At 47.4% G+C, this 15,114-nt stretch overlaps 1 protein-coding gene across 2 annotated transcripts in view; it reads right to left on the reverse strand.

Annotated features, from left to right (window-relative positions):
* The window catches only part of LOC144723972 (uncharacterized), a 79,037-nt gene extending 65,953 nt beyond the window's left edge, over positions 1–13,084 (reverse strand). The window contains exons 1-3 of one of the 2 annotated variants that reach the window (XM_078602782.1): positions 12,665–13,084; positions 3,006–6,231; positions 470–710 (exon numbers count right to left, since the gene is read on the reverse strand). In XM_078602782.1, coding sequence (XP_078458908.1) covers positions 470–710; positions 3,006–6,215 — 3,451 coding nt within the window. In that variant the 5' untranslated portion in view covers positions 6,216–6,231; positions 12,665–13,084. The remainder of the gene's footprint in view (positions 1–469; positions 711–3,005; positions 6,232–12,664) is intronic. The other variant, XM_078602783.1, reaches the window with a different exon arrangement.
* Between the last annotated feature and the right edge of the window lie 2,030 nt (positions 13,085–15,114).

Below are 15,114 nucleotides of genomic sequence, written 5' to 3' on the forward strand. Positions count from 1 at the left end.
ATCATCAATGATAACGTGGAGCGTGCGAAGGAGCGGCCCATAACAAAGCAGGTCACAGGAGGCTTTATTCAACCAGCTACAAAGCAATGCTCTTCGGCACTTCAGTTACTACCCATCTAAAAGTGTGTTATTTTATTTTTTGCAATTAAATTGGTACAAATTTTTATTTAACTGGCGACCAACTTATTGAACACTCGGCATTAGCCACGTGTCGCATATGGTATGTAGAACGTATTTCGCAGCTGCTATGTTTAGAACACTGCTGGATATGAGCCCTCCACAGTAACAGATTGACCCGTATGTGAAATACACATTAGAAAAGAGATGTGCAATAAAAAAACCTAAGAATATGAAAAAACATTTTTTTGCCATTTTAATACGAATTAAATTGGAAGAAACCACAAAATTAACACCGGTTCTCGCTCCACTGCACGAGCAAATCCAGCGAGCGCCAGTCGTCGCGGGGAACCTGCGGCGAAGAAGGTGCTGTTGGGGTTGTCCGGTTGCGGCCGAGCGGCGACGGTGGCGCGTGTGGCAGGAAGCCTGGAGGCTCCTCGGCATCCGGGTAGGAAGGAGGGGGGCCTCATCGCCGTGGGGCGGCCCCTGCCGGCGGATGAGAAAGGGCCCGTGGGACGCAGGCTCCCGTTGGAAGGTTGGAGCAGGCATCCAGCAGCGACCTTGGAGGAGTCTCTCCCATCATCGACCTGAATCTGCAATGTTACACGTATGCATGTAGAACTTGTTTCGCACTGCAACGTAGCCAACCGAGCTAAAATCGAGCTTCTAAAGAAATTCGTTTTCAATCTAGATTGACGAGTGGATAGCTCCAGTGGCTTCCTAATAACAATGTACACACGGCGGCGCAAAGCCACGCACGACGCAAGCCGAAGCAGCGGAGAGTTTACCGAGGCGGCGACACGGCCTGCCGCTCGTTTCAGGTGGTGCAAGATTCGAATTCTGCGGGCGTCGCACAATTATCACGGCGGGTGCAGTAACCACAACAAAAACAGTCCACGTGCTTCACACAATGGAGGTGAAGATAGTGACGTCAAGAACAAGGGTAGCCGCCCATTGCGCGCCGGCGTCCGGGTCAAAATTGGAAAGGTCACCCTGCAATGTTTCTGAATTGAGAGTGTAACATGGCCATCATCCACCACCTTACTGACAAAACTTGGCAGGACCCTCCCAGCAAGGTGTCCAAGTGAGCGAGCCTCTCGGGGATAATAAATAAGCGTAAATAAAACAACAATGGGTTACTGCCAAGTGTGCACGTTGAATGTGGACGACCCCGTTAACAAACAAAAATTACAATTATATAAAAGGCAAACCGCGAGACCCCACCTTGCTTCTTGGCATTTCACAGGCCGTGCTGCTGCCAGTAGCCACGCCCTGCCCCGTTGGAACTTAATGTTCATATTCTCCCCAAAAACATGCAACATCAAGAAAGTTCCCAGCACATTCGTGGTTACTTGTGTTATTTCATTAGGCAAAATTATATGGAAAGCACAAAGACGTGATTTGAAGGGCACGCGTCGAATTGTGATGCACGACATTACTGCGTCAAACACGTTTAATTACACGGTCGGTCTGTGACGGCGACATCAATAATTTACGCACGCAAACTCACTCCATTAATTTGAAGGAGTGAATAGTTCAATGTAATATCAACATCGATCATGATACAATTATCGAACAAAATAGATGTTTAAAAGATAAATGTCTTTTTGCTTAAAACCAATCTTCAGTCCGTAAGAAATTAGTGGTTACCACAAATCTAAGGTAAATTAATATTAGGAATGGCCAAGTGGTTTTTGCACAGCATAAGGCAGTGCAGCAATTTCCACTGGAATTCTATGCTGCACCCTATGACCATCACACACTGACCATGGTGAAGTATGGTTAAATATCCCCACAACGCTCAAAACAATGATAAAATGGGCATACGTGAACACATGCACAACGATAGCACGACCAAGCGCAATCGTCCAATAGAAAGGGGCATCCAGCTTTGGGAATGTGGAATGTCCACTCCTCATGGCTGCCCACAAATAATTCCTTTTTGGAGCATGGAGACAATTTGAGTGCGTTACGGTAATGAATGTAATTGAATAGTACAAATATTCCTTTTATGCCCAGGAAAGTCTTTGCGTACCGAAACGTTTTTCAAAATCAGGTCATGACTTGGATGTTTGGCAAAATTTTTTTTTTTTGTATTTAGCTGCGATACATTTCTACATAAGCCACTTAGTTGTGGCCAGGTCGCTTCTAAAAATGCATACAGCTTAGTGGGATTTACCTTGCGAAATAAAACATAGTTGAGTTTATATTCCTGAGTCTTTCGGTACAGTCACGCAAATAGGTTCAAAAAAAATAACATCCACGTGACTTTACCGAAAGACCCAAGAATATGAATTCCTGCAGTCACGAACGCTTCAAGTCAAGATAGAGTCGCGTTTAGTTTATTTGTTTACAGAAAATAGGAGGAAACCCCAGTGGACAGACAATTCATGTGTATGAACAGACAAATAAAAATGATAAAAATGGGAAAAATAAACCACTTATTTGCCGCACTGCCTTTTACTAGCCAAGTCTTAGCCACCCTGGCAGGTGTCTCCCACACACGCACAATAATCTCCGCCTGGACCCAAAACAATCATGGACACCCAAGTCCAGACCATTTAGCATTTTCATACACTGCAATGTATTATGATTATATATTACAGTACATATTCCCTCATTCACGAAGGATATGTTCTGGAGATGCCTGTGAGTAGCAAATTGTATGGAAAACGTTGGTGTACAAAAACCCATCGTTTCTAATTAATTATCTTAAATAAACGGTCTCTCATCGCTCTACCGCATCACATTCTCTCGCACCACTTTCTCACTTTCTTTCCCCACTGTCGATGCAGTTGCATAGTGCCAGATGCAATTCGCGGATAGCCAAAAACCGCGGATAGTAACTTCGCGAGTAACGGGGGAACAATGCTGCATCCATTTCTCACCATTGTCAAATTCGCGCTTCCGACTGCAGCTTCCTCCAGCGGCACACCGTCGACAGCATCCCTCACGGGCGCGGGGGGCTCTGCTTTGTCGCCATGTGTGGGTCTCGTTGGAGCCCTCAGTTTGGAGCCAAACGGAGGCTTGAGCTGCCTCGCCCTGACTTGGCCGCTGGATGGAGCGCCCTTCTCTGAGTGGCCGTCGCCCGGGCCGTTTAGCTGCCGCCTCTGGGCGGAGACCACGACGTTCGGTGCTTGGGCCGGTGCAGAGGCCCTCGCAGGGAGGCGCATCGGCGGCTTCATGGCCCTGGGCGACGGCCTCACCGCGTTGGCCAAGGGGACCTTGGGGGACATGTTCACGGCCCCCAAGACGGAGGGCCCATCGCCGTCCAGATGGGGGCAGCCCAAGACTTTACTCGGCTTTTGCGGAGTGACGGCGGCAACGGTTCTCCTCCCCGCAGCGGCTGCGGTTACTCCGGCCTTAACCGGTGTGCACAGCTTGCTCGAGCTGCCAGGCTTCGACGGCGTGTTTGTCAATTTCCTCGCAACACCGTCAATCACCTGCTGCCTTGGCCTTGTGGGGCTGCCGTATTTGGTGGGGCCAGCTGCCAACAATTTTGTAAGACACAGCGATGAAGGGAGCGCCCGTCTTGGAAACGTTGGCAAACCCCTGGCTTTGATCGCTGCTGCAGAATTGTCTCTTGGCTGCATCACGGCCGACGCTTTGACCTTTGACGGCAACAATTCACCTGGTGCATCCACACCGGCCATGCGACGTCCCGTGGGATCGGTGGCCTTCACGGGATGCTTAAACTTCTGAACGTTTGTGACGGTGGCACGGGCAACCCGACCTTCAACCACAGTGGCTGGGATTCTCTCCATGGACTTGTTTGGATTTGACATCTGCAGCTTCTTCTGCATCACGTCGAGGCTCCAAGCTTTTCGGACAACTGTCGGCAGCTTTTTGGCATTTGAAGTTTGATCGTCCGTTGTCACCCCCCGACCAGTCAGCGTTTTCTTGGACGCCTTGACGGCTGTGCTCTCTGCTCTCCTGTTGATAGAAACCGGCAGCGTTCCTTTGTCAAAGTTGAATTGCTGCGGCAAGCCATTGAAAGAGGATTTCGACGAGGAAGATATGGTCGAAATCTCACCAAGATCGTTGTCTCCAGCAAACATCACCGCAGGCACGAGGGTTCGTGCACACCCATCGTCAACGAGCGGAGTGGACGTGGTGCGACCATTCAAGCTTACTTTTTGTAAATCAGAGGGGCCGTTGGGCGAATGCTTATACTTTAACATACCGTGGTCACCAGGAATGCGCCGATGATTAATGTCACTACCCAAGGGTGCACCAATCTGGGCTCTCTTTGGGTCGTTAATGCAAAGAGGCCCATTTTCACAACCGGCCTTTGGCAGTACACCAAATCCCTTTGGCCTTTTTGTATCAACGAGTTTATTTTCCACCATTGCAGTTGGCAGACTTGTCACAGCAGAATTGAGATCTTGAGAAGCCACGGTCATCATCGTAGAATCTATATCAGGCAGCGAAAGCTCTTTTGTGACGTTGACCGCCATATTCTCCACTGCGACCACCTCCGCTGCACGGCCAGTGGAAGACGCCGCATCTTCGGCTCTGCCAAGTGCACACATTGCCTCATCGAGTGCACCGTGTTCAAGAGCTGGCAATGCTGTCGCGTTGAGCCACAACATAAATTTCTGCTGTTCACTGGCAGCCGCTTGGTTCGCTTGCTGACGTTCGGCTATCAGATCCAGCACTTTTGCGTTTTTCCGCGGCAGCATGGACTGCATCGGCGAGCACTCGTACATTTCCCGAACGATGTTGGAGGTTTCATTCAAGGTCAGACACCGCAACGGGTTGTCCGCGCTGGAATTCAACGACTCCCACTTCTGCAGATTCCTCTTCCTGATCTCGTTAACTATGGCCACGCAATCCTTCTTGATGCAGCTGTTGTACGCAAAGCTGTCGCAAGCAGGACCCCGCAGCAGCTCAGCGTTGATCTCGTCAACAGACGGCTGCCGCTGAACGCGTTGCTGTGCGGTGCCAAGCAAGGGGATTTCCTTCTGCATCGCGTCGGTGCCCACGGGACCACGGTGAAAACATCCCAGGACTGGGCTGAAAGCCATTGGAGTTTTGCAAGGTGGGACGGCACGAGCGATTGGACTGCTAGATTTGATGGCCCTCGGCGTCAGTGCAGATGGGTTTGAAGTGTGGTTTTGAGGGGCCACGCATTTGGGCTGTGCTATAAATTTACTGGTTCCTGTATCGTCCTCACAACAGCAGAGATTTCCATCCAAAGCATTCTCAACGTGGAAATTCACACAATGTGTTCCTGGACAACTGAAAAATGTTGTGTTGCTCTGCATTTTGTCGCCACGGTATAAATCTTCGTACGAACCCAAAGGTTTACATCCCAGCAACTCATCTTCAGTTTCCAAAGTACAGTCCTGACTAAATATTGTATGCTCCTGCAAATGGCCACCATTGGCATTTTCCAGTGGCTTCCTTCCTTCTCCCACTGCTGCTGCTCCTATTCTTGCACCACAGCTCCCACTCAATTTTAAGTCACGCCCACACCCCACAACGATGTCACTCAGCAGAACACGATTGAAGTGGTCGTAGCCAGCGCCGTGTGCTCTCGCCGCCTCCTCCTCCTCCACCACACAAGGATCGCCCCCCGTGTTGTGCAGGAGGGCATCCAGCCGCACGCCCTGTGGCCCGGCACAGCCTTGGGGCCGCATGGCGCCAGCTTCGCGGACCCCGCTCGGCGTGGAACGCGAGGACGTGTCATTTCGAACGAGCACGCTATTATTCCTTCTCACGGGCGTCGCGAATGATCCGTCATTGGTACCCATCTTACGAAGCCCCGTGGCGGTGCCGCCACCGCCAGGCTCACCGCGGTCGCCCTGGAGTTTAACCACGAGGTCGGGTTTAGCCTTGCGCCCACTTAAAACGGGCGACTTGGAGAACATGCCGGGCGCCGCCACAGAAACGTCAGAGCCATTGCTGGAGAGGGGGCTGCTTTCAGTCTCCGATTTCCCATCTGCCGGGCCACGATGACCTTGACCCCCTCTGGGTGGAAAGGGGTTCCCCGGGCCCACGGTGGCGCTGAGCAACGTAGAGCGGCGGCACGTCGTTTCCGAGGGACGCGCGCGCGGGACGGACATCGGTCTTTGCGACCCCTTGGCATTGCTCATACTTGGCTTGCGCACCCTGAGGGAGGGGAAAAAAAAACATGAGATCACACGCAAACATTTCAAAACACCAGGTCAAGGTTTGCAAGTTAATGTCGCCAAAAGTGTACGCGAATAATTGCGTTTGCGGAATGTTGGAAATGTGAACGAGTTAACGCTGTGACACAGGAAACAACCAAATGACAATTTTAGAAACACAAAATGGAGGAAAGGAGTAAACCAGAGGATAAATGATAAAAGTCATGAAAAGGCCAGGCTGTCCTGTGGTTTAAACATTTCAATAACAACCAGAAGGCTGAGATCCAAAATCCTGGTTGGTTATCAAGTAACTAAAACGAGTACTGCTCTTTTTGAAAGTTAACAAAGGTTGCGTACAAATTCTATCCCATGTCATGAGAATGTGAGATTTCCACCATTGGCTCTTATTCTGTAAACGCCTCAATGGCGTTAAAAATCGCTTGGGGGGGGTCATATATTGTTATTTTCAGCCGATCCCTTCGATACTGCAATGCAAATTATAAAAATAGTAAATAACACAACATCACTCCGGAATATATACTCCTTTGAAAAATGGGATGGTGTAATATGTAAATGAAAGACAAATGTCATCTTATGTCAGTTAAAAAGTTTAAGCAGTGGGCAACTTCAGACATTATTATTTACAAGTGTCACAAATGACATCGACCATCTCATGAGGCTCTGTGGTGCTGCTGGTGAACGGCTTGCAGCTTGAAATGTTCAAGCCGGGCTTGACTGCAGTTCTCCTTTGGAGTTCAGCCACGATAAGTGGGAAAAAAAAAACTATTAACAGCCAAGCCCTTTTCACTCCCTGATCTCGCATTTTTAAGGCTCTCCATGGGAGAAGCATTTCACCGATTATTAGCTATGGAATTTTATGCCATTACTAATTCATAAAGCCTGTCTTCGCCAGAGAAAAAATTGAATAGACAGTGAACCCGATAGGATTATTTTTTTAACAATTTATATCAGACACTAAGAACTATTCAAAAAATGCGTATTTTTAGCCAAAAAGTTGACAACTTGATTTAAAGACATACCCATTGGAAACCGCTCAATCTAAATATTCAGTTTGTTTATTTAAGAACAAAAATGAATATAATACTGAGGTAAAGTTATCATTCTTATGGTTTTTGAATTATTCAGATTTGAACATTATAAAATGCGTATTTTTTCGGTCAAACCCACTTGAATCCGAAATCATCAGTTAGAGAGATTGGTTCTCACTTTAATTTTATTTGCTGTTTAAGGCTCTATCAAACTAAAAATACCGCAATCTTATATTTTGAACAGTTTATGAATCACACGCAAATATGTTTATGGGGCACTTAAAAATCGAGATTTGGGGGCCTTAAAATGAAAATTTTAGGATTTGTTTTCCTGTTGTGCCATAAAAGCTACATATGTACCAAATTTCAGCAACCTTGTCGGGAAGTGGCCTAGAGGTTTTTGAGACGAATCAAGGTTTTTATTTACGTAAATAAATTGCGAAGCAAGGTGGGTTATTCGGAGCGGCAGTGCGTAATTTTCACCAGAGCTGTCTGGGGACCCGAGCTCCTGCAAGTATTTCCCATTCTATTCTTAGGTTTTTTCGGTAAAGTCACGTAGGTAAAACATCAAAATTAATAAAAATAAAATAAAATAAAAACCACGACGTTTCGGAGGCAACACAAGTCTCTGTCATCAGGTGGGACCGTCACAGCCGGATTAGCTGCATCAAGTGAGGCAATGATTCAAGATGTAATCCCTTAAAAGCAAGTTGAGGGGGGGAGGAGAGGGGGGGGGAGCTCATCAGAATGTGGTAGCCAATGAATGGAACGTATCGGGAGGGAGGGGGGCGGGGCTCAAAGACGGCACGGAGTGCCACGTACAACGCATCGGGAGAGGGAGGGGGGCGGGGCCAAAAGGATGGACGACGACTTAGACGCGGTTTCTGCTGCACACGCCAACGCATTGGACAGAGAGGGGGAGGGGAGGCCTGATACACATGATAGAAAAAGAACGAAAATGCCCATGTTTATACCAATGAAGAGAGTACTGTTAAACACTGGGGATGTTAACACTCGGTAAAGTAAAGTAAAATAGTGCCCGTCAGATAAGATGGTCCAAAAAAGTGTAATTAAGTCTTTTTTGCGTGGTTGATAACATCTTTCCAATGATTACTAAGTTTGTACCCATCATCCCAACCCTACCGTGAGAAATGAAGCTCTGCTAATGGGTTTCTGCACAATCGTGAGCAGGACAATCACACGTCCAAACATCAGATGGCCAATGTTGATGTGCCCCGGGGGGGGGGGGCACGTCACATAAGCTATAACCTCGCGACTCTGATTCTTTCCAGCAATATACGACGAAATTGCCATCTCATGGAGCTCATCAAGTGGAGCACATATATAGGACTAAATTGCCATCTCATGGAGCTCAACAAGTGCAGCAATACATGCGTGGGGACCACCCACCACTTATGGGTCTTTGAACTCCCGACTATTTTTATTTAAATGCGTTTCGACCCATGGAGCTTGTAGGCATCCACTTGGCGTGGCACTGCATTACTAGTTGGTCTGGTTTGTGCTCTTCGCCATGTAGCAAACAGGTTATAAAGGTGGTGAGAGGCGGGTCGATGCACGCTTCACAGCTAGGCAACCAAGCCACATACAGTACAAAAACACGAGTGCGTTGTCTTAAAGCATTATGGGTACACAGTGTACATCTTGATCGTCTTTCCACAGAACAGGGGATTTTGTTATTGTCCGTCAGGACATATGATTTTCAGACCAATATCCATCAGTGTTTGGGGGGGGGGGGGGGTTACATTAGGAAAGCCGATGGACTAAAATGTTTGTGTCAAGACAGGCATGTTTATTAGACAGTGTCAGGCAACTTGATGAAATGGTTCAAATATCTTGGAGATTGACCACATTGCTGACAATGGGACACATTCGCACATTTTCAAAAAGGGAAAAAAATATTAATTTGCCAACACGCAATTGGGATGTTTGTGTCAACTTTAGAAAACACGTGATATTTCTGAAAGTGCAACTCGTTAATTGAAACCAGTGGCAGGAGTCTAGAAGCTCTAGGGACATGATCGCGAGGGTGGCACACAGAGTTCTGAACCCTGAGTTAAATTTCTCGGCAACAGCTCACACGAGTGGAGGGCGAATTCCAAACTGGCCTTGGGCCGAGGGTACAAAAAGCAGCAGCCAACTACCTCAAATGTCCTCTCTAGTGGCGTGTTATTAACGCAACTGACAGCCAACCAGGACTTGCAGCTTTAAACTAAACTTTTTATATCACCAGGTAAAGGCCCACCGAGCTATATAGCTTTTTTTCAGAAGCGACCTGGCCCCAAATATATAGCTCATCACCTGTAAATGTATTTCAGCTAAACACTCTTAACGCTGCTGTTTCTAAAGGAGGGGAAAACCAGAGGACCCAGAGAAAAATGCACGCCGACCACGGAGAGAGACATGAAAACTCTAAATATACAGTTGTCAGAAAAGTTACTCCAATAAGAACAGATCCTGGGAAAATCAGGAAAATCGAAAACCCAGTTTCGCAGCTACCTTCTCTAACGTGCACTGACCAGCGTGGCGAGGTATGGTCAAACATGCCCACGATTGATTGACAAGGCGGCATGGGGAATCCTCCATCCACCCACGAATTGGCAAAGGGCTGCCAATTATATTTTGTTATGTTATAATTGCACTGTATTAAGCCGTTTATAGATGTATGGTGCATGAGAGTTAAGGGTGTGCCGTTTTAGGAGCACATATGGAGGAAACCAGAGGTGTGGACTCGAGTCATGTGACTTGGACTCGAGTCAGACTCGAGTCATGAATTTGATGACTTGCGACTCGACTTGGACTTGCATAACAATGACTTTGTCCCACCTATGAGATGTGGACTCGAGTCATGTGACTTGGACTCGAGTCAGACTCGAGTCAGACTCGAGTCATGAATTTGATGACTTGCGACTCGACTTGGACTTGCATAACAATGACTTTGTCCCACCTCTGGAGGAAACTATATATATATAACAGTCGAAAGTTGATCCAACAAGTTTACAACAATTATCGATCCCCCCACCAAAATGCTTCACTACCCCCCCAAAAGAAAGAATGTTACTTTGTAGGCATATATACCTACACAGCCTACTTTACAATAGAACCAATAGTATCTGCACACATGGGGGGGGTGGGGGGGTGGTAAGAGGACAATCGGTGGGGGCGACAAGCCCTCCGTAGCGAGCGAGCGGGACGCCGAAATTCTCGCGTCACGAACACCCCCTCAAGGTCCACGTGCCGCGCAGTTTCCCAAAAACAAGGCGATCCCATTCCTACCGCTCCACTCAAAGTGCGTGTGGGTGTGTGCGTGTGCGTGAGCGGTAGTGTAGCGGTTAGCGCTGCGCTACGAACCTGGCGACCCGGGTTCGATTCCCGCTCACGACCAACACCACCAATGACGATTATCTGAACCGGTCCTGGGCCTCCCCTAGGTCGACTCGGCCTCAAATGTGTACCTGGTGCGGTGTGTAAAACATAGCCACTCGGGAGACAAAGGCGGCCGGGCGTGGTGTTGGCCACCCCACCCCCTCGTGTGCCGTGCCCGCCTTTAAAGACTGTCCCTTGTGTCAATCCACCGCGTTGAGTTTGTCGTAATCACAACTCCGCCGAGCTGGGTCAGTGCAGCACAGGCGTGGGGTGGGATCCGTGCACAATGACGACGACCAATTTCGCTTCACTGCCCTCCTGCCCGCCGCCCCATCGCGGCATCCCCGCCAGCCTATAACACCTGTTTGCCGTGCGTGGCGGTCGCTCGTCAAAGCAACGTCCACGCATTCCATGGCCGAGGTGGTTCTGTCGAGGCGTGCACGAAAGCAATCCGCCCATGAGCGCCGTGAACTCCGTAGCCCGCGTCAACAATTCGCGATCGGCCCGTGCCCAAAACCGCACGGGCCGGTTTACACCGCCTCCCGCACGCGAATGCCGCCAGAATCCACTTGTTTTGTACGAGCATTAAGAAAAAGCCATGGCAACGCCATTTACTTGTTTACATTAATCGTTGAAAAATAATAATCCATCCTTTGAAAAAACAACAACACGCGCTTAAATTATAGCGACAGGGGACCGCACAGACTGCCACGCTAACTGCAGCAGCATGGTCACGATCAGCGCGGGCTTGAAACGCAACTGCGCTTCAACGGGGAAACACGAGCAGAAGGGGATCGTGCAACGGTCAATTTAAAATATTTTAGGTGGATAAGCATAAAGATTTTGAAATGAAGCAAGAGCGCAAGTTAGAATGCTTTAAGAAAACACAATTTAATTAATAAAAACTAAATCTTCCAACCAATGTCCCTGAAAACCCAAGTTGTAACGGCGGCGCACATTACCCACTAACACACGGGGACCCCCACGTGGAGAGCTGCGCTTTAAATCGCGCCTCCGGTTAGCACCGTTGGCAAAGTGCGGTGCAAAAGCAGCGCGACACACATACACGTGGACCAGGAGACTATCGCCGATTGGAGTAATCCTATTGGCTGTTAAGGAAAGTAAGTGGCCTCGGTGTCAGGGCACATCGCAAGAAGGGATCGTTATCCGTGGACAAGACTGGTGATGGAATGGCAGCCAAAAGAATAGACATATACCCAAGAGGAAGGCCACTGCAGAGTTGGGAGGATGAAATAAGATAAAAAAAATAATTAAAGCAAAACACCCACGACGTTTCGATCGCAACACAAGCAGTCTCCGCCTGATGAAGACCGCTTGTGTTGCGATCGAAACGTCGTGGGTTTGATGCTTTCATTCTTTTCAATAATTAAAATTTATTTTATTATTCTCATTTTATTCTAATTTTTTCGTTTTCTATTTACGTGACTTTACCAAAAGAACCAAGAATATGAACACGTTTATATTGACGCGATCCAACCCAAAAAAAACTTTCTTAGGAGTATTATGAAGCGATTAAGGTTCTACACCCCATATATGCAGGATCAGTCTTAACCACGCCTTTACAATGTCGAGTGATTAAAAGCATCCGGACAATTACTGGACGGTAATTGATAAGCACAATTACATCAATACTGTACTTGTATTAACTTAGGTACGAAACCAGGTGCAAGGTACATTGAAGAACTAACACAAACGTTAGGCGACAACTTTGGTTTAGGTACCAAATTTAATAACCAAACTGTAAAGGTGGTCAAGTAACGAGGAAAATAGTACACTTAAAACGTTACAATTGCATCGTTGTTATTAAACAAAAGCAATTAAAAATATGATCGGCTAAAAGGCATGCGATGACTGGTAACTTTATAAGTGAAATGTACATGTAGTAAAAACACTTTTAGGTGCGCAGTTAATGTTATACTAGAAAATGTTTGCAGATTGTCTTAGCGGATGATAATGTAACTATAAAATCACACCTCCTACCTGCTCGTAGCCGGGATATCGTAGCTTCGAAGTTGCCGTTTAAAATTGAATCTCGTTCCACGACTGTAGATGACTCCGAGTTATCAGCAGTCGTAGCTCAACAGCTATTGCCCCTGGACTGACCAACTAAGCACGCACGCACACACATCAAATGTCTACATACAAACGCACAGCGTATAATATATAACCGCCCGGGTTTCTCTGCTCGTCCTGCTTTTTAGAACTTAAAGTTGCTACCCAAGCAGCGACGAGGCGAAAAGAAGCGCGCTGCCCAGAGCGAGTCAACAAGAGTCGACGACTGTTCCACGTGAATGTATCAACTTCATCCTGGAAGCTCCCCCCGCGTTGCACCAACACCACGCCCCTCCCCGTCGCGGAGCCAAACCCACCCTTCACAATAAAAGTCGCTCCTATTGTTGTTGAGTGGGCATAACAGTGCGCAACAATCATTCACTCCGGGTGGAACAATGAGCCGGGGTGGTGGTGGGGGTGGGTGTCACGTGCGGTGTGTGAATGGGGCTGATAAGTGGCGACTCGTTATGAATTGCTCCAATCTGCGGCAAAGTCATTCCGTGCAAATTCATGACGCAAAACTTGTCCGTTAACTCACCTCCACCCGACGCAGCCAATTAGAATATATTAGATAGTACGGATTTGTCGCGCGGGTTAACGACGCGTTCATATTTTACGCGATCGAATAATGTTGGTCGCGCAAAGGCTCCTTGTTAAATTGACAGCGCAAATTGGCAAGTGTGCTCTTGGGCTTGCACCTGATTGCACATTCCGCAATCGCCTTACCGCAGTAATTTAATTGTCGCATTAAACTGCTCCTGTATTTTGTTAATATTTTTTTTATTACGGGTTTTAATTAAAGTTACTTCCATTTGTACCGAGCTGCTCCTGACGCAATTCCCTGCCTCAAGCACCTGCTCAATGTTAAATTATAGTTACTGTTCTACATCGCCTTTGGCGTCCTCTGGTCTAACACCGTTAGAGACGAGGCTCAAAAGAAAGCTGTCTCTGGTGTGGACCAATCAGTTCCAAAGACAATCCATATATTATCAGAGTATGTTTTTTGTTTGCATTCTGACCACAAGCATTGTGGTTATTGCATACATGATTCCTTGTAAAAGGTTTCAGTTTGGTGTTTTAACATCTTAACACATGTTTTGTTGCCATAAAACAGGGGGAAACCTATTATCAAAGAAGAACAATTGAGTATATTGGATATGCTATTCATATTCAGTTACTATTCATTCTTTTTTTTATTTACGCGTGCTAATTTTTGCTTACAAAGAGCCACCCACCGAGTAGACGGAGTCTGTGCAGGTGGCGAGGTGGAGTATCTATCACTGCACGCGCTGGACAAGAGATGGAGTGATATGGTACAGGAGGACGTGGGGCTGGGTGGATTTGCCGATGACTGGTACCAGCGGTGTCAAGATCGTCCTCTGTGGAGGAGGTTCGTGAAGGACGCTACTGGGGAGTTGGAGGCAGTCGCCCTTCAGCAGCAACAATGGAGGGCAGAGGAGCGACGCTCACAACAACGAGCGGAGCGCCGGGCGGTTAAAACAAAGAGAGCTTGCACGGTGGAGAGCACAGTTTATGCATATGCCAGTCATGCCATTAATCTCAGTCAGTCAACCCACGGCACCTGGGTCTGTTCCATGACATGTAGCCACAAAGTGCACCTAGCCTGGCACAAGTGCCGTGGTGACGTCACCGCCACTTAGTGGTGAACGTCGGTTGTGTGTTTTTGCAGTATCACAACGGAGAGTCGCGAGAGATGACGCTGCGGTTCGAGGGAGGCGTTCACCCAGCAGACGATGATTGACCGCGGATGATGGTGATGAATTGTCGCTCGCAAGCCGACACATTGTTTACCCCAGGACATTGCAGACGATCTGCAGTGCATGCAGGCAATCGGCCCGGAGAGCGTCGTGCTCTGCTCAATCCCATTACTTCTCGTAATTGGCAATTGGCTTTAAGTAAATGAAAAAAAATCGGAGAAGTTTCTTAATTCAAGACGTTTTTTTAAAAATACAATACTTTATGTTGTATCCTAATAAATATGATCTATACTATAATTAGTCGCCTGCCTCAACGCTCTGAAATCGCTGCTAATGCTGTGGTTACAATTTCCGTGAATTCTGCGAGACTGTTTCGTCTAATCCATACCGTGATTAGCCACCGTACTGCAGGTTAAAACTCCTGAATATACAAACACGTTCCTTCAGAGTGGGCAGTTAGGAACTTGGTTGGACAGCGCATTCGTGCACGACAGACAAATATGCACGACAGACAGACAAATAATCCCTGGTGGGCAGTGTGGAACCTATTGTTCCTACCTGTATAATGTAAAAAATTATGTCAACTCAGAAAATGTCATCATATATATTAAATAAAATCTAAATTACAATTCCTTAAAGGAGAAACAAATACGAATGAAT

Source organism: Lampetra planeri, chromosome 19 (genome assembly GCF_965212315.1).
Source record: "Lampetra planeri chromosome 19, kcLamPlan1.2.h2, whole genome shotgun sequence".
Taxonomy (NCBI): domain Eukaryota; kingdom Metazoa; phylum Chordata; class Hyperoartia; order Petromyzontiformes; family Petromyzontidae; genus Lampetra; species Lampetra planeri.